The sequence below is a fragment of the Camelina sativa genome, chromosome 11 (assembly GCF_000633955.1).
Source record: "Camelina sativa cultivar DH55 chromosome 11, Cs, whole genome shotgun sequence".
NCBI classification, from domain to species: Eukaryota; Viridiplantae; Streptophyta; class Magnoliopsida; order Brassicales; family Brassicaceae; genus Camelina; species Camelina sativa.
In genome coordinates, this window is record NC_025695.1 from 30,046,723 (window position 1) to 30,060,777 (window position 14,055).

Here is a 14,055-nt window from a genome sequence, read left to right on the forward strand (position 1 = left end):
CCCCCCCGCAAATCACATTATTTGGTTCGCGAATATTACAAGCGGAGTACCTCCTCCAGTCATTGTAGTAGAGATTCCTTGATGAACAGCTTCCTGATGTCTTGATCTTCTAGTTAGGTGATTAAGTTTCTCTCCTTTTGCCTATGAACTTATTTTTTATGTGTTGTCTTTCTGAGATTTATTTGGGATGCCTTTATGATGGACTAAAGGCATAAATTTATAGGTGGAGAGAGGACCTAATTTCTCTTTAAGGGTTCTTTAAGATTTAATCTCAACCGTCCATCAAAGTAGAGATTGATTAGGAAATACTCCTTTGTTACCAATTTAATTGGTTACAAAATATTCCTTTGTTACCAATTTAATTGGTTACCAAATATACATTAAGGAATAACAATCTAATTGGTTACCAAATAGCACTTTGGAACCTGCGAGATCAAGGAGTAACGATGCAACTTCCATGAGCAAATCAATAGAAGAGAAGATGGCCACTGTCTTGAGTCGAAGATGAAGGGGCGTTAAAAAAGCCAAAGCTGAGGATCTCATCGAGATGAGAATGTCTACTCGAGGTAGAGCTTTGTCAAGGGTTCGAGCAATGCTGAGAGTGCTTTGTTTATCAGTAACTAGACCGGTGGTTGTGGTGCTAGGGTTATGTGTGATTAGCGTGACGAGGTTGCGATAACCACCACTCCTTGGAGTCGGGGTCATAATGCCACTATTTTTCAAGCTTTTAGTAGGTAACTTCAAAAATTTGATGTTTTGCAAATTAGAAAGCTCGGTAAGTAGGGGAGGTGATGAAAGGAAGCTGTTGTAACATCGGTAACCACCGCTCCGTAGAGACAGGGTCATAATGTCGAGTTCCTTCAAGCTCTCGTCTTCAAGAGTAACATCCCTAGGTGATTCTAGTAAACAGTTTTTCAAATAAATCTTGTACCAATCTAGCAACACTGGTGACTTAAGATCCAAATACAGTATTTGAACAGATGGTACCGTTAAGCTACATAGTTAAAGGCTAAGATGGGGCAGAGTTGAGTTCAGACCAAACCTGGTTAAAATTTGAAGCATGGATTGGAGTTCTCTTTGAAAAAGGTCATCAAAGAAACCTTGTACTAGTGTTGCCGCAAGCATCGAATAGAGTCAGCTGTAGATATCGTTGTGGCAGTCTACCGAACAAAGGGATATAGCAAATTGTAATTTAAAATGGACTTGGACCTTATAGGAAATAGGGTGAGACTTCTGGATATGGGCGAAAGGAAAGAGCATAATGGGCCGAAATGGAACAGGTCCATTAGCAAAAACCCTAGCTCCCCTTTGACGATGATGCTTCGACTGAGAAGTCTGGGTGGCGGTAGCGACGAGAAGATGAACATATTTGGAAGGTTCTTCGCTGGAATTTGTGGCATCAGAGCAAGGAGCACTGACACCTTAGGGTACCACCCGGGAAAGGTGACTGAGGAATTCAGGGCAGAGGGTGGTTGATGGGTTAGAGTTGGACCTTCTGCCATCTTCAACATCGATTTGAGAACTGCTTGAAACCGGTGAGAGCGGTGGTCGAAGAGGTTCACACAGTCGCCAGATATGATGGATCTAAGAGAAATCTCAGATTTGAAAGTGAAGGTGCTGCTGGCTGTACAAAGGTACTCCTCTCCTTTCTTCATACTTGGTACTGTCAACGGAGGAAGGGCTCGAAGTGGATTCAGTCCTTCGTCGCAGGTTTTTGTTTCACTCGGTAATGGGACGAGAGGAGAAAAGAAATTTGGATATTAAGGATAGTTGCCCATATATAGAACAAATAAAAGGTTACAAAAGCTTAAGACAAGATAGAAGATTAAAAAGGGTTGGTAGATCCCGACGCCGGTGATGCAAAGGTTTTTGTATCGCTCGGTAATGGGAGAGAAGAGAAATTTGGATATTGAAGGTAGTTGCCCATAGACAGAACAAATAAAATGTTACAAAAGCTTAAGACAAGATGGAGAAGATTAAAAAGGGTTAGTAGATCCTGACGCTGGCGAGCAGTTGCATCACCGACGTTGGAAATCATTGGGATGGGGAGTGGATCGATATCTGGGTCTGAGAGAGTATCAGGATATTTTCTAGTTTTATTATTTAAAAAAATAGAGATATGAAAAATTATCTAGAATATGTATCTCTTCTATCACCGACTCTCGTTTACCCTAATATTCTCTCTTGTTTACCAGCAACCGCCAAGAAAAAAATTCAGATCTGAGGTCGAACTGCGGTGGCTTCTCTAGCACCGGCTCCGACCTCTTGTTTCTTTGTTTCTCTTCAGCTTTAGTTTCATTTCGTCTCTCAGTTTGCCTAGGTAAATTCGGTTTAATTTCAAGTGTAGGTTGTGACAGTTTCAGTGATGTTTGTCGATAAGCATTTCATCTTCTACCACGGTTGGGGAGTTTGATAAGGCAAGGTCTCTCCGGTTTTAGAAGAGTAGATTTCGTAATCTCCTGGCTGTTTTGGATAGTTTGTTGGATTTCCCTTTTACAATGTTATTTTGATCGTTTGTTTGATAGTGGAGATATTTAGACCTGCTACTTCTTTGGAGATTCTCTGATTCACTTTGGTTCATTCATGTTCGATCTTTTACCCTTCTTGATCTTTCAAAATTGGTGTTACCCAGTTTGGATTTTTCGCTCTTCAACTCTGCAATTTAGATCTGATCGAGATCTAGTCCTTTAGTGTGACTTCTATCTAGGTGGTTATCTGTCGCCTTGAGTTCGACATCCCCGTATCCAGAAGAAAGTGTGAGGAACTTGAAGTAGTTCTTCTTGCCGGGTTATGAGACACACTTTTAGGAGTTCTGTTACGGATCCAATTAGGCAGTTTGGCTTCGCAAGTAGAGGATTTGAGTGTCGATGGTTGGCCGAAAGCATCTTCGATACATTCTATCAAAGGATCTTTGGAGTCCTGGTTTCCTTGGTTGGTTCGATATGTTTCTATTTTTTCAGTTTCATTCGGTCTTTGTCTTGTAATTGTTAGGAAATTCCTCTTCTATCATTGTATCTTTTAGCCTTTTTGTGTTTATGTTTGATTCTCTTTGTTGGGACATTAGACTCTAGAGATATTTTTTTCTTCCGCCAGCTTTAGACTTTGAAAATATCTCTTTCTTCCGCCAGCATATGTTTATATTTCACAAGATTTCACTTCAGTTTATTAATAATATCAGATGAGAAAAAGAAAAAAAAAAACAAATTATCTAGAATATTTTACGAGCAACTTGTATTACACTTTCAAATGAAAAGTGAATTGGCATGGATTGGACTATTATTAGTTTGAAAAAAAGGCATGAAATGAGCGTATAGACTTGTAAGGTCGTATATGGCTAACTTGGCTATGACACTATGTGGAGTGGAAGTCACGAGTTTCTCACACAAAATTTTATATTCCTTTTCTTCCAAATTGAATTTACATCTCATGAAAAAGGACTAAAAGAGCATATACTCAGTGGCTTTGCAGAAAGGAATTCAGAAAATATTGTTTTTCAAAAGAGTTATTTATCGTTTCTCCATAGGGTTTAATTATATAAATCTATAGATTCTCCTTTTTTCTATGTGTAGAAAATTCATATAGAATTAAATTTGACATAGCAAAGGTTTATGGTGAGACTAATGATCCATTGACTATTAAAAAATTATTCAAAAATTTCAATAAACAGTAAATTATTCGTTTAGTTGAACTTTCAAAAAACACACATCAATCACTGTTCAGATCGACCAAAAACAAGAACTAATGAAAACTTCAAAAATATTTTCTGAACATTATACAAAATAATTAAAAACTCTAAAACCCCTAGAACATATTCCTAATTATACTCCAAAACTATAGCAACACAAAAACATTACTAAATATATGGTTCATTCACAAATAAAATAAGTGAACCAAACGGTCAAGGTTAACTTTATTACGATTGTCTACAAAATAAATAATAATAATAATAATTTTTAAGAAAAAGTAAAAAAAAGACCACTGCATGTGGCTATATGTACATCAAAGTATCAAACCTCTCAAGCTGTTCAAGAATGAGACTCAACAGTATACTTTATGTAAATGATAAATTTAATTTATATAGATTTTATTTTTAAAAATAAAAATGCCAATTTAGTGGGCCTAATATGCCCATTAAACAATGGCCCATCAAGAATAAAAAACCTCCACGCTTGAGTTCTTTGTGCTAAGGCAAAGCGGACAAACTCGTACGGAGCCGTCGCATCCTTTACACAGAACCAAATGACGACACGGCAAAGCCAACACAGTCGCCGATCGCCGCCGGCAAATCCTACACCCCGGTCCGATCATTTCGCACCGATCGGGATCCACGTAAGCCGATTCGGCGTCTTCGGCTTCATCCGCACCGTCTACGCTTCCCGAATTTTGTTCAGCCGTCGTGATAACTCCGCCGCGGTGAGCTGCTGCAAACACGGCTTGCTGCAATTGAGCCTGTAACGACGTCGCTTCGGCTTCTCTAGCCGCTGCTCTCACCTGCCAGGCACGTGACTCTGTTTCGATCTGAGACGCACGTGCTTCTAGCTCGGCGTGACGACGCGTGGCTTTATCGACCTCCGCTTCTTTCTCTCTTAATCTCCGCCTAACTGATTCTTCCGTCGTTCTCAGTAGCTCACGATAGTGCCTATCGTTGTTTTCCGTTAACATGCGCCTCAGCTGCTCTCCCTTTTTTTTAATAAAAAAGAAAAATTAAATTAAATTTAGACAAAATAAAAATGATTTTTAAAACTTATTTTTAAATTAACACATTTTATTGGTTTACAAAAATGATCAAACAATAATCCAAAAAATGTTAAAAAAAAATAAAGTTATTTTTATTATAAAATTAACACATTTTCATGTTTTGATTTACAACAAAATTATCAAACAAAAATCCTAAAAATGCCACTAAACAATTTAATTAACTTTACATGATTTTTTTTTATAATAGGAATTTGTAGATTGTGGAGATAATAATTTTAAAACTTTTTTTTTGTGTGGAAGGATAATTATGGAGAAAAATATAGTAAGTCACCTGGATTTGAAGAAATCTATTTAATTCATCCGTTTGGCTTTTGATTTCTCCGGCGAGATCTCCGGTAAATATCGGAAAAGTAGAAAACCGTTGTTCTTGATTCTGTTCACGAGACAAACGTAGACCGGTTGATACTACTACATTAGGATTCTGTCGACGTCCGATAACTTGTGGCGGAGTTTGCGGCAGAGGGTTCATCGGAGCCGCCGTTGTGATATCTTCTAAATCAATCACCGACGACGAAACTTCTCTCGCTCGCTTTCTTGAATCAACCCCTGTTTTAAAGCCCGCCCGAACAAAGATAACAGATTCATCATACATACGGTAAGAATAAACAAACTGAGATTAAAAGAAAAGGTCATTGTTCGGTTCGGAGATTTTAGTAAAACAAACCGGTGTTGATTGAATGAAACTGAGATTTTTGCTCCGGCTGATTCGAACAATCATTACCTTCTTGTCCGTTTCTGAGATAACAAAACATCAATCACACACATGAATACATACATACATGGATACAGTGAGAGAGAGAGAGAGAGAGAGAGAGGACCTGTTGAGGAAGAAGAGAGTAGAAAGATGGTGATGAGCTTGAACCGCCATGATCAAGATTCAAGAAGAGAGAAAAAAAAACAAGAAAAATGAAAAGACGGAAGCTTCTTTCCTCTCTTTAATGGAGTATGTATGTATCAACTACGGTTGTATCGGACATGGTGCCGTGGTGATGAAAAGAATTGAAAAACTTTGGTTGCTTCGGGATTCTAAAGAAAATAAATGGTGAAGAGAGGAAGATGAATGGAATTGGCAAGTGTTTTTTTAAGGCAAAAAGGGTTTTTAATATAAAGTCTCTCTATTATATGCACATAGTAAGCATGATTCTCATTTATTATTATATCAACTCAAAATGTTGAATATTTGAATCGCATCTATGATTTATTTCACTTTACTTTAAAAAAAACAAACAAAAAAAAAATTGGAAACGGATATTTCGTTTTTTCTTCTTTTCTTTTCAAGATACGCGTATAGTCCAGTCATTCGTAAAGATTAATTAGCATTTTTTTTCCTTTAATTTTTGTTTTGCAGTTTTATGAAAATAAAGAAGGTAACTACTTGCAGAGTAAGTATCTAATATCCACCACATATGGTAAAGGTTCTCAAATTTGCAATGAAAACAAAGAAAAAAAAACCATTAATAATGATGAAAACTATTTTTTTTTAGTGAATGATACATATAGTTTCGTCCTCTACTCAGAGAGGGGATAGTTGGGTAAGCTTTGTAGTTTGTAACATATATAGTCTTGGAGCCTTGTTGAAGCTGGAATAGAATTGGCTTGAAGATATTGTCATAACGCGTGGATGCATCTCTCTATTCTCTACGACATATTGAATGAGCTTATTTGTCCAGTATGTCGCTCATCGTATCCCTCATATTGAATGCACATCAAAGCTACCTTGATGCTATACAATATATGATTTTGCGTATACATATATATATATATATATATATGTCATTAAGAACTATATGGTTATTTTATCTTATTTTAAGAAGAACTAGCAAGAAAAAAATAGAGAAATGTGTACTTAATTTTGTATTCGTAGACCAAAACAATATAATTATTATACTTGGAATCAGGAAATATAATACTTCTAAGTTCTAACTATATTAATCGTATTATGTTTTTTTCAAGAAAATTAAAACTTCTCCTCTCAAGCTTTCTTATCCTTTTGGTGTTTTCTTGCTTTTTCTCTCGAGAAGACTCTGTCGTGTTTTCTCATTGCTGCTTTGATGCAATCAAACGGCACCGTCCTTTTTTATATAATTAATATATATATATATATATATATATATTCTTTTACTTCTTGAAAATGATATATTTTTATAATTAACATGTTAAATATTTGCTTAAATCCAATATAATTAACAAAAACGATGTAATTGTCCGAAACGAGTTAGAACGTTTGTGTAAATTTATTTATTAACTGTTCCTATTATTCGTGAATTCATCGTCAATATACTCTCAAAATTTTATACCAAATACACTTCATATTATTCATGATCATAAACTAGGATAGATACAAATAAAATTTACTGAATCATATTTGATGCTGAATTTTAGATAATACTGTATGGTATTGCAGGTAACTGACTTTTTCCATGATAAAGACATGATAATTATATTTGCGCGCGAACACACACGCATATATAGAGAAATATTTAATCGGTTTAGTAAAAGGATCATGATGGAACAGAAATCTAACAACTAAACAAAGATAATCAACAAGTTTTATCAAAATAACCAGCAGGTTAATTATGATTATATACTAATAGACTATTATATTAGATATTAGGTGAGTCGTCGTTGCTCTTTGGCTTAACCTAATACAATTCCAAATGTTTCATTTAGTTTTGAACATTAGGCGAGGAAGGAACCTATATATATATATATAATGATGTAAGATAGATATGATGATAGGAGAAATTTTGTTTTCAAGTTCAAACTAACTTTTGCCATATAAAACTCGTGATGCTGATAAAAAAAAATGGTTAATGTGCAAAATCAATTTATGTGAATTCATGTATAAATAGAACGATGACTATTGGACTACTATTATTATCTATGATTTGACGAAAACAGAGTAATTGTAGTAATTGTAAGTATAAAACTAAATAATATTGAAAATAGTAATGGAGACATAACACACTTTGGTTCTTTGCCCTTTAAAGGAGCCCACCCCACCAAATTGTGAGTTCTTGGGCAAAAACTTCTTGAACATTCATTTCTTCTCTTCCTAAAACATGTTATCCTCTCTTTTCAATCCCTTATTACCCCACCGAACAATCTCAGTTTCATATTTCCTTTCGTTACTATACATTGACGTTTATATATCAAAATTATATGTGTATATATATATAAACAACTATATACACATTATATCAATATATAGATATATTACAAAATATATAAAGATCGTGTGCCATTTGGTTATTTGGGTTTCTGCTGGTATCGGATGCAGTCAGACGTTTAAGCAAACCAATGTGATGTCGAAAATTTAATAGCTTTATTGTGTAATTTAAAAAAAAACAAATAATAAAAAAAAATTATAGATTTATTGGGTGGTGCATGTGACAAGGCAATGAAGGCATCTTCAAGAACACTTAGTGTATATCTAGGATAAGGATAATTTGGTGAAGGTAAAACAACAATATACATATCCTATGTATGGTAAGAAATGTTTTTAGTAATTAACTTAATTAGAAGTCTAGAAGACTCTCTATCTTATGTTTATCTCATACGTACACCGGTACACACCTATATAGGTGCAACTTTAGCCTTTGTTGGATTTATGTGTTGGCCATGATGAGAAAATGGTGACTTATTTGATGATAAAAGATGGAAATTATTTTATGTTAAATAGAAATTAAGAAATAAAATAAAAAGTGGAAAGAAGAAGAGTCAATATTTAAAAGGTGTAGAATTGATTAGATGCAAAATACACAATTGGACATCATTATTTTTCTTTAATTAGGTTTTTTAAAAATTATCCCTTTTGGCCACCTTCACGTTTCCTCATGAGTAACAATAATAATGCTCCACACTATGCAATTTCACATTCTCAACCAAAAAAGTCGTTTCCTTCTTCTTCAAAACGAAGGATATATATAAACATATACATACGTGTATATCATATGGTCATAGCTACATTCCATACCATGTTTTATGCGAGTTAACATCCAAATTAAAACATCGAATCATACATAAATTAGAGTTCTTTTTATATTATTGTTTACTATTGTTACATTTTTCAAAAATATATCTCTGTGCGGACCAATATAATGTAATCCATAGAGATATAATTGTAAATTTCTCTAAATTTTTATGTTTAATGATTTTTTTGAGAATACAAAATCAAATTAAAATTAAACAACATGTATTTTGGAATGAAAATTACACTCATTATTTAAAAGGATTATAGTGGGTAGGAATGATAGATGTTAGAATATTAGACTCTACACAAATAAGAAGTAAGATGAGAATGGACCATACACACAGACACAATAGATATGTGTATATATTCTTTTTTTTGGGTGTGTATATAGACAAAAGATGTAGAAGTAGAAATGTGGTGGCAAGAGCTAGACAGGTAGGCATAAACGTTGATGTAAGGAATGGCTTCTCTTGAGCCAATACATGATTTGGTCTAAGTGATCAATTTTCCTTATGGACTAATGAAACTAATTAGGATTGTTTTTATTTGTTAAAAAAAAAATTAGGATTGTTTTTAAAAATTGTTTATTAAAAGCACCATATCATGAAGGTTGCTTTGAATGTTGAGCCTATCGATTCATTATTTTTCCATTTTATTGTTACTGTTTAATGAGCCCATCTTTGTTTGTTGAAAATTTGAGAAGTAGTACAAAAGAAGAGTCAATTTTGTATTATTGTTTTAGGAAAAGTTTTATTTGGCTGTTTGTTTCTTCTTTCTCCAAAAGGTGTGGCTTGTGCCTTGGGTCATGGTCTCACTCTCACGTAAGAACCTAACTATATACAAAAATATTACAATACTTAAGAATAAGAGTAAAATCACCGGTCCAATTTAATGCATAATGGTGACATGTGTGAGTGGGTAACATGTGAATGGTAAGGTTAGTATTTGGTTCTTTATTATCGACGACTAATAAAATCTCTCTTCGGAGTCTATTTACATGAAAATTAGATCAACAAAGCCAATTCCAATTTGTTCATTTGGCTAAAATAAAGATCATTACATATGGTGTAGATCAAACACAATTTGTTTGTAATACAGAAATAACAAGACAATAAAGTTTAGTTTCTTGTTGTAAACGAAAAGAAGAAATTAGCGTGTTGTATAAACTTTGTGCCTCCTATCTCATGGAGTATATAAAATCAAAAGGTTTCGGAATTAGCCAAATTGTAGCTTTCAAGAAACACCAAACTAATTAATCAATACTCTTCCTCAATTTGTGTTTCATTTTTATATAATATGGATTCTCATCGTCATCATCATCATCATCATCATCATCGTCAAATGGATCCGAAAATCTTGATCATCTTTATGTGTAGTCTCTATATATACAATATGTTTACTTTCTCTATTATACGGATTCACGAATAGATAAACTTAGGGTAGCGAGGTCAATTAATTTGATAATGTTATTTTTTGGACCCACTTTTTTTTGGTTTTGTATTTCCAAGACTAATTAATGATTCCCCGAGACAAACAAGGTACATCGTCCATTTGGTGGAACTTGAAAGACAATACTAACTTCTTTGTTTATTTTTTTGTTGTTGCATATGTGAATCATTTTCATATTAGTTTGATACTAATCAAAAATCAAATCTAACACCTAGCTATATTTCATTATTTTCTTTTTGTTAAAAGTATACAGTACCAATTACCGAAACCTAAACAAGAACATAACTATCACAAGTTCAAAATATACAGATAAGATTCGAACTAATCTAAGAACCATTTTGATCCATTTTGATCCATTTCGAGTTTTAGAGCATCCAATTTTTGGATAATGTAAATGTATAACAAGCTTGAATACTCGAACAAACATGTATGTGTCTTGCTACTTATTATTATTATAAATTATAACAATAGAAATATAAATATCACTAACCAATTTCTTTGGTCTAGTGTGGCTCCGTTTGTCAATTGTTTCATTAAAATTGGGGTTCCTCTCGCGGGTTGAAAAACGTGGTCATTAATTTAAATGTCGCATTGTAAGTTTGTAACAACATAAAATATTAAATTAATCTCATAATTTTGTATTATCATATTTGGCACAAAATAAAGCATCTATAAATGGTATGTCCACTAAAAGTTGCTCATCCATCTCAATAGACCCAATAAAACCACTAGAATACATATATACTTTCTTATGTACCATATGAAAAGTATAATGTAAGATTTGAAATATCTATACCAAATCTTCAACAAAAGAGAAAGGTGATATTGGTGGAAAAATAAAAGGAGAAGTTTTGAAAATGGGGTTTGATAAGGCAAACAAGGAAAACCATTAAATAAGAATACTATTTGTTGTTGTTGTTATTGTTAGATTCTCTCAACCATCAATCTAGCCTCTACTTCTCTTTAAATTCTTGTAACCCTTTATGAGGGAGACCGAGAACCAACCATATTTTAGGGTATGGCCAAAATATTTTAAATCGAACAAGCTTTAACAACCAATTATGGGTTAAATCAAACAAGCAACGTCAAGGTAACTTATAATCAAGTAGCTGAACTGAAGATCAGCTCAAGAAAAACTTCTTCAGTATCACGAGTTTAAATCTCGACGGTGGGAAGAGGGGCTGATTTCACTTGTTATGGACATTTCGAAATAAATATAGATCGAAAATCTGATTTTTTTTTTTTTTTTTGGTGATCTTTAAAACATGGAAATATAGTAATTTACTTAAACTGAAAAACAAAATGAACATCAAAATTTAATAAATTACCTAGACTAAAAATGACAAGGTATCGGATTCACATAAACTGAAATGGTAAATCTAAACAATTAAAGTAGTTATTGCTCTTTAAGAGCTCATCTCATATCGGCTATGTAGCCCTCTTAGGTATCATCTTTCTACAAATCTAAAAGCTTATTTATGACAATCAATCTTATGAAGACATACAAACTTAGTAACTACTAGTAATTTGTGGGGGAAAAAAAAGCAACATGAAGACATCGTCTACTATAAGATTAATTTGGTGTGTAGCCATAAATCGAGAGAATATTAGGTCAATGACCATTAGATCCACTAAATGTGGTTATAAGTTTATAACACGTTATACTGTTATTTAAGGGTGGAATATACCATTCTCTTATTGGGTGTTGTTTCTTTATGTTTGATTTTTGGTTTCGAAGAGGTAAAGTAACACGTGAACTCTTCATCCTTTTTTTTTCCCCAATCTTCATTCCTTATTTCATTTTTGTGTGATCATATCTATTACTTCTTTTTTAACATCTAAAACACTTTATTGATATATATGAATATACAAGATTATTATCAATGAAATTACAAATACAACAATTGTTTATGTAACAAAAATACGATAAAGAAAATACAACAATGGTTTATGTAACGAAAATATGAGTATATATATATGTATTTTCAAAAATGGATCACTGGACCGGAGGGTTTATTATGGAAAAGGCGAAGTCCACACAGGCCAAATAAACAACACGTAAGTGTTCTCCCTCAGCAATCAGCAACGAAGGAAAATAGTGATCGCTTGGACGCCGAATCATGCAAAAATATATAGAATCGTACGTGTTCGTGATAATCATAAAACATTTAAGTGAAAGCAGTATGATAATCATAAACATGAAGGCGATCGATGATAAAATCTTGCAAACATCCATGGCAGTTAATAAATGAACCACATGTCCGTTACGTTATGCTTTGGACCATTGGATTTGGATTTAGTTAAGACGAGGTTGATGGTTCAGCGCCGAGACGGCCAACGAGGAAAATATAAAGAAATGGCTCATGCATTTGTCTCATTATTGCTCTTTAATTCTATAGAGAGACACATTATTTTTACTCGTTAGTGTTTTGTTTCTAGATTAACTTGTCTAATCTAGAAAAAACGTTGCACTTATATAACAAAAGTTTTGCATTTCTAATCAAATATTTTGCATGAAGAACTTATCTAATCAAGATAATAATCTCTTAGCATTTCCTTTTTGTAAAACTAAAAAAATGCAGGCTCTGTTCATTGAATGGGCAGCTCATTGTTAATTTGTTACAAAGAGGCCCAATTAATTTTTATATTTTATTTTCTCTTGTGGTCGAGAGGCCCACGAAAACTACATAAAAGAGAAAAGGGAAAATTTCGTTGCAAAACATTTTGACTATATATATTTGCGGACCGAAGTACTATTTCCCCCTCGGAACTATCATATTGTTCCAGTTCTCCATTGATTTTTGATATCTTACCAGTTTTCCTTCGGACTTATCTCCTCTGTTTATTTCCCCCCGAATCCATACTTCTCCGTCTATTTTTCCATCGAACTGGGTTTACACGGTTTTGGTACAAAACCCGATAGAAACCCATGTTAAACCGGTATGAAACCAATTTATAACCCGGGTAACATATACAACCCGACCCGACTTCTTCTTCTTCTAATTTAAAACGAAAACCCCCAAATTGACAACTAAGAACCCTAAAATCGAAATTGATAAGAAAATCTCTCTCTATTTCTCTCAAAATAATGAGCAATGTCTCTGGATCTTCGAGCTCTTTGACAAATGTCCGCGAAAGAGGAAGAGTTGTTGGTGTACCTAAGAGATGTTGGTGTGGAGAAGCAATTGTGGCCAAAACTTCCAAATCCGACCATAACCCAAATCGACGATACTTTCATTGTGTGTATGCAGCTGGAAATAAGGTAACGACAATCACGTTTATGGTCTAGACTATTATTAACTCGGTTCTAAACGATAATGATAATCAATTGTCTATGGTATAGCTTATGAATGACAATCACATTTTCAAGTGGATTGATGAGACTTTGTTGGATGAGGTGGAGACAATGAAAGAGTTCATATCAGAGACAATGAAGGTTGAGAAGAAAATGAAAATGGAGCTTGAGAAGAAGATGGAAATGGAGCTTGAGAAAGAGATATTTGAGAGGATTGAAGATGTGAAAGCTGAATTCAAATCAAAGATGAATAGGATGATAATTGTTTTAGTATTTGGTTGTTTGATCATCTTTGGTTTAGTTAAGTTAATATGATGACATTGTAAGTTGTTAAGGTTCAATGTTAAGCTAATATGATGACATCTTTGGTTTTTATGAGACAAACTAATTCAAAAGAAGAGATGTTAGAATTGTTCAAAAGAGACCATACAAACTTGTTCAAAAGAGTGCTTAATAATAAGGTTCAAAAGACACATAGACCTTACTAAGGCAGAACAACATATGTTCTGAAACATGTCATAATACCAAAAAAAAAAACACTTTTCCTTGTGCTAATCCTCCACATTACTTCATCCATCCA

The 14,055-nt window shown here is 33.6% G+C and overlaps 1 protein-coding gene across 1 annotated transcript; it reads right to left on the minus strand.

The window, feature by feature from the left end:
* On the minus strand, positions 3,936 to 5,910 carry LOC104724669 (BOI-related E3 ubiquitin-protein ligase 1). Its single transcript, XM_010443210.2, has 4 exons — positions 5,577 to 5,910; positions 5,423 to 5,493; positions 5,030 to 5,304; positions 3,936 to 4,680 (listed from the first exon to the last, which is right to left on the minus strand). Exons 1-4 carry the CDS (start codon positions 5,624 to 5,626, stop codon positions 4,147 to 4,149), a joined length of 930 nt encoding a protein of 309 aa, XP_010441512.1. The 5' UTR covers positions 5,627 to 5,910; the 3' UTR covers positions 3,936 to 4,146.

Excerpts from the sequence above, each read along its gene's own strand:
- LOC104724669 (XM_010443210.2), bottom strand. The coding sequence starts at position 5,626 with ATGGCGGTTCAAGCTCATCACCATCTTTCTACTCTCTTCTTCCTCAAC. Across the intron at positions 5,494-5,576 it reads ACTCTCTTCTTCCTCAACAG|AAACGGACAAGAAGGTAATG; the intron begins GTCCTCTCTCTC and ends TTGTTATCTCAG. Across the intron at positions 5,305-5,422 it reads GTTTCATTCAATCAACACCG|GGGTTGATTCAAGAAAGCGA; the intron begins GTTTGTTTTACT and ends GCTTTAAAACAG.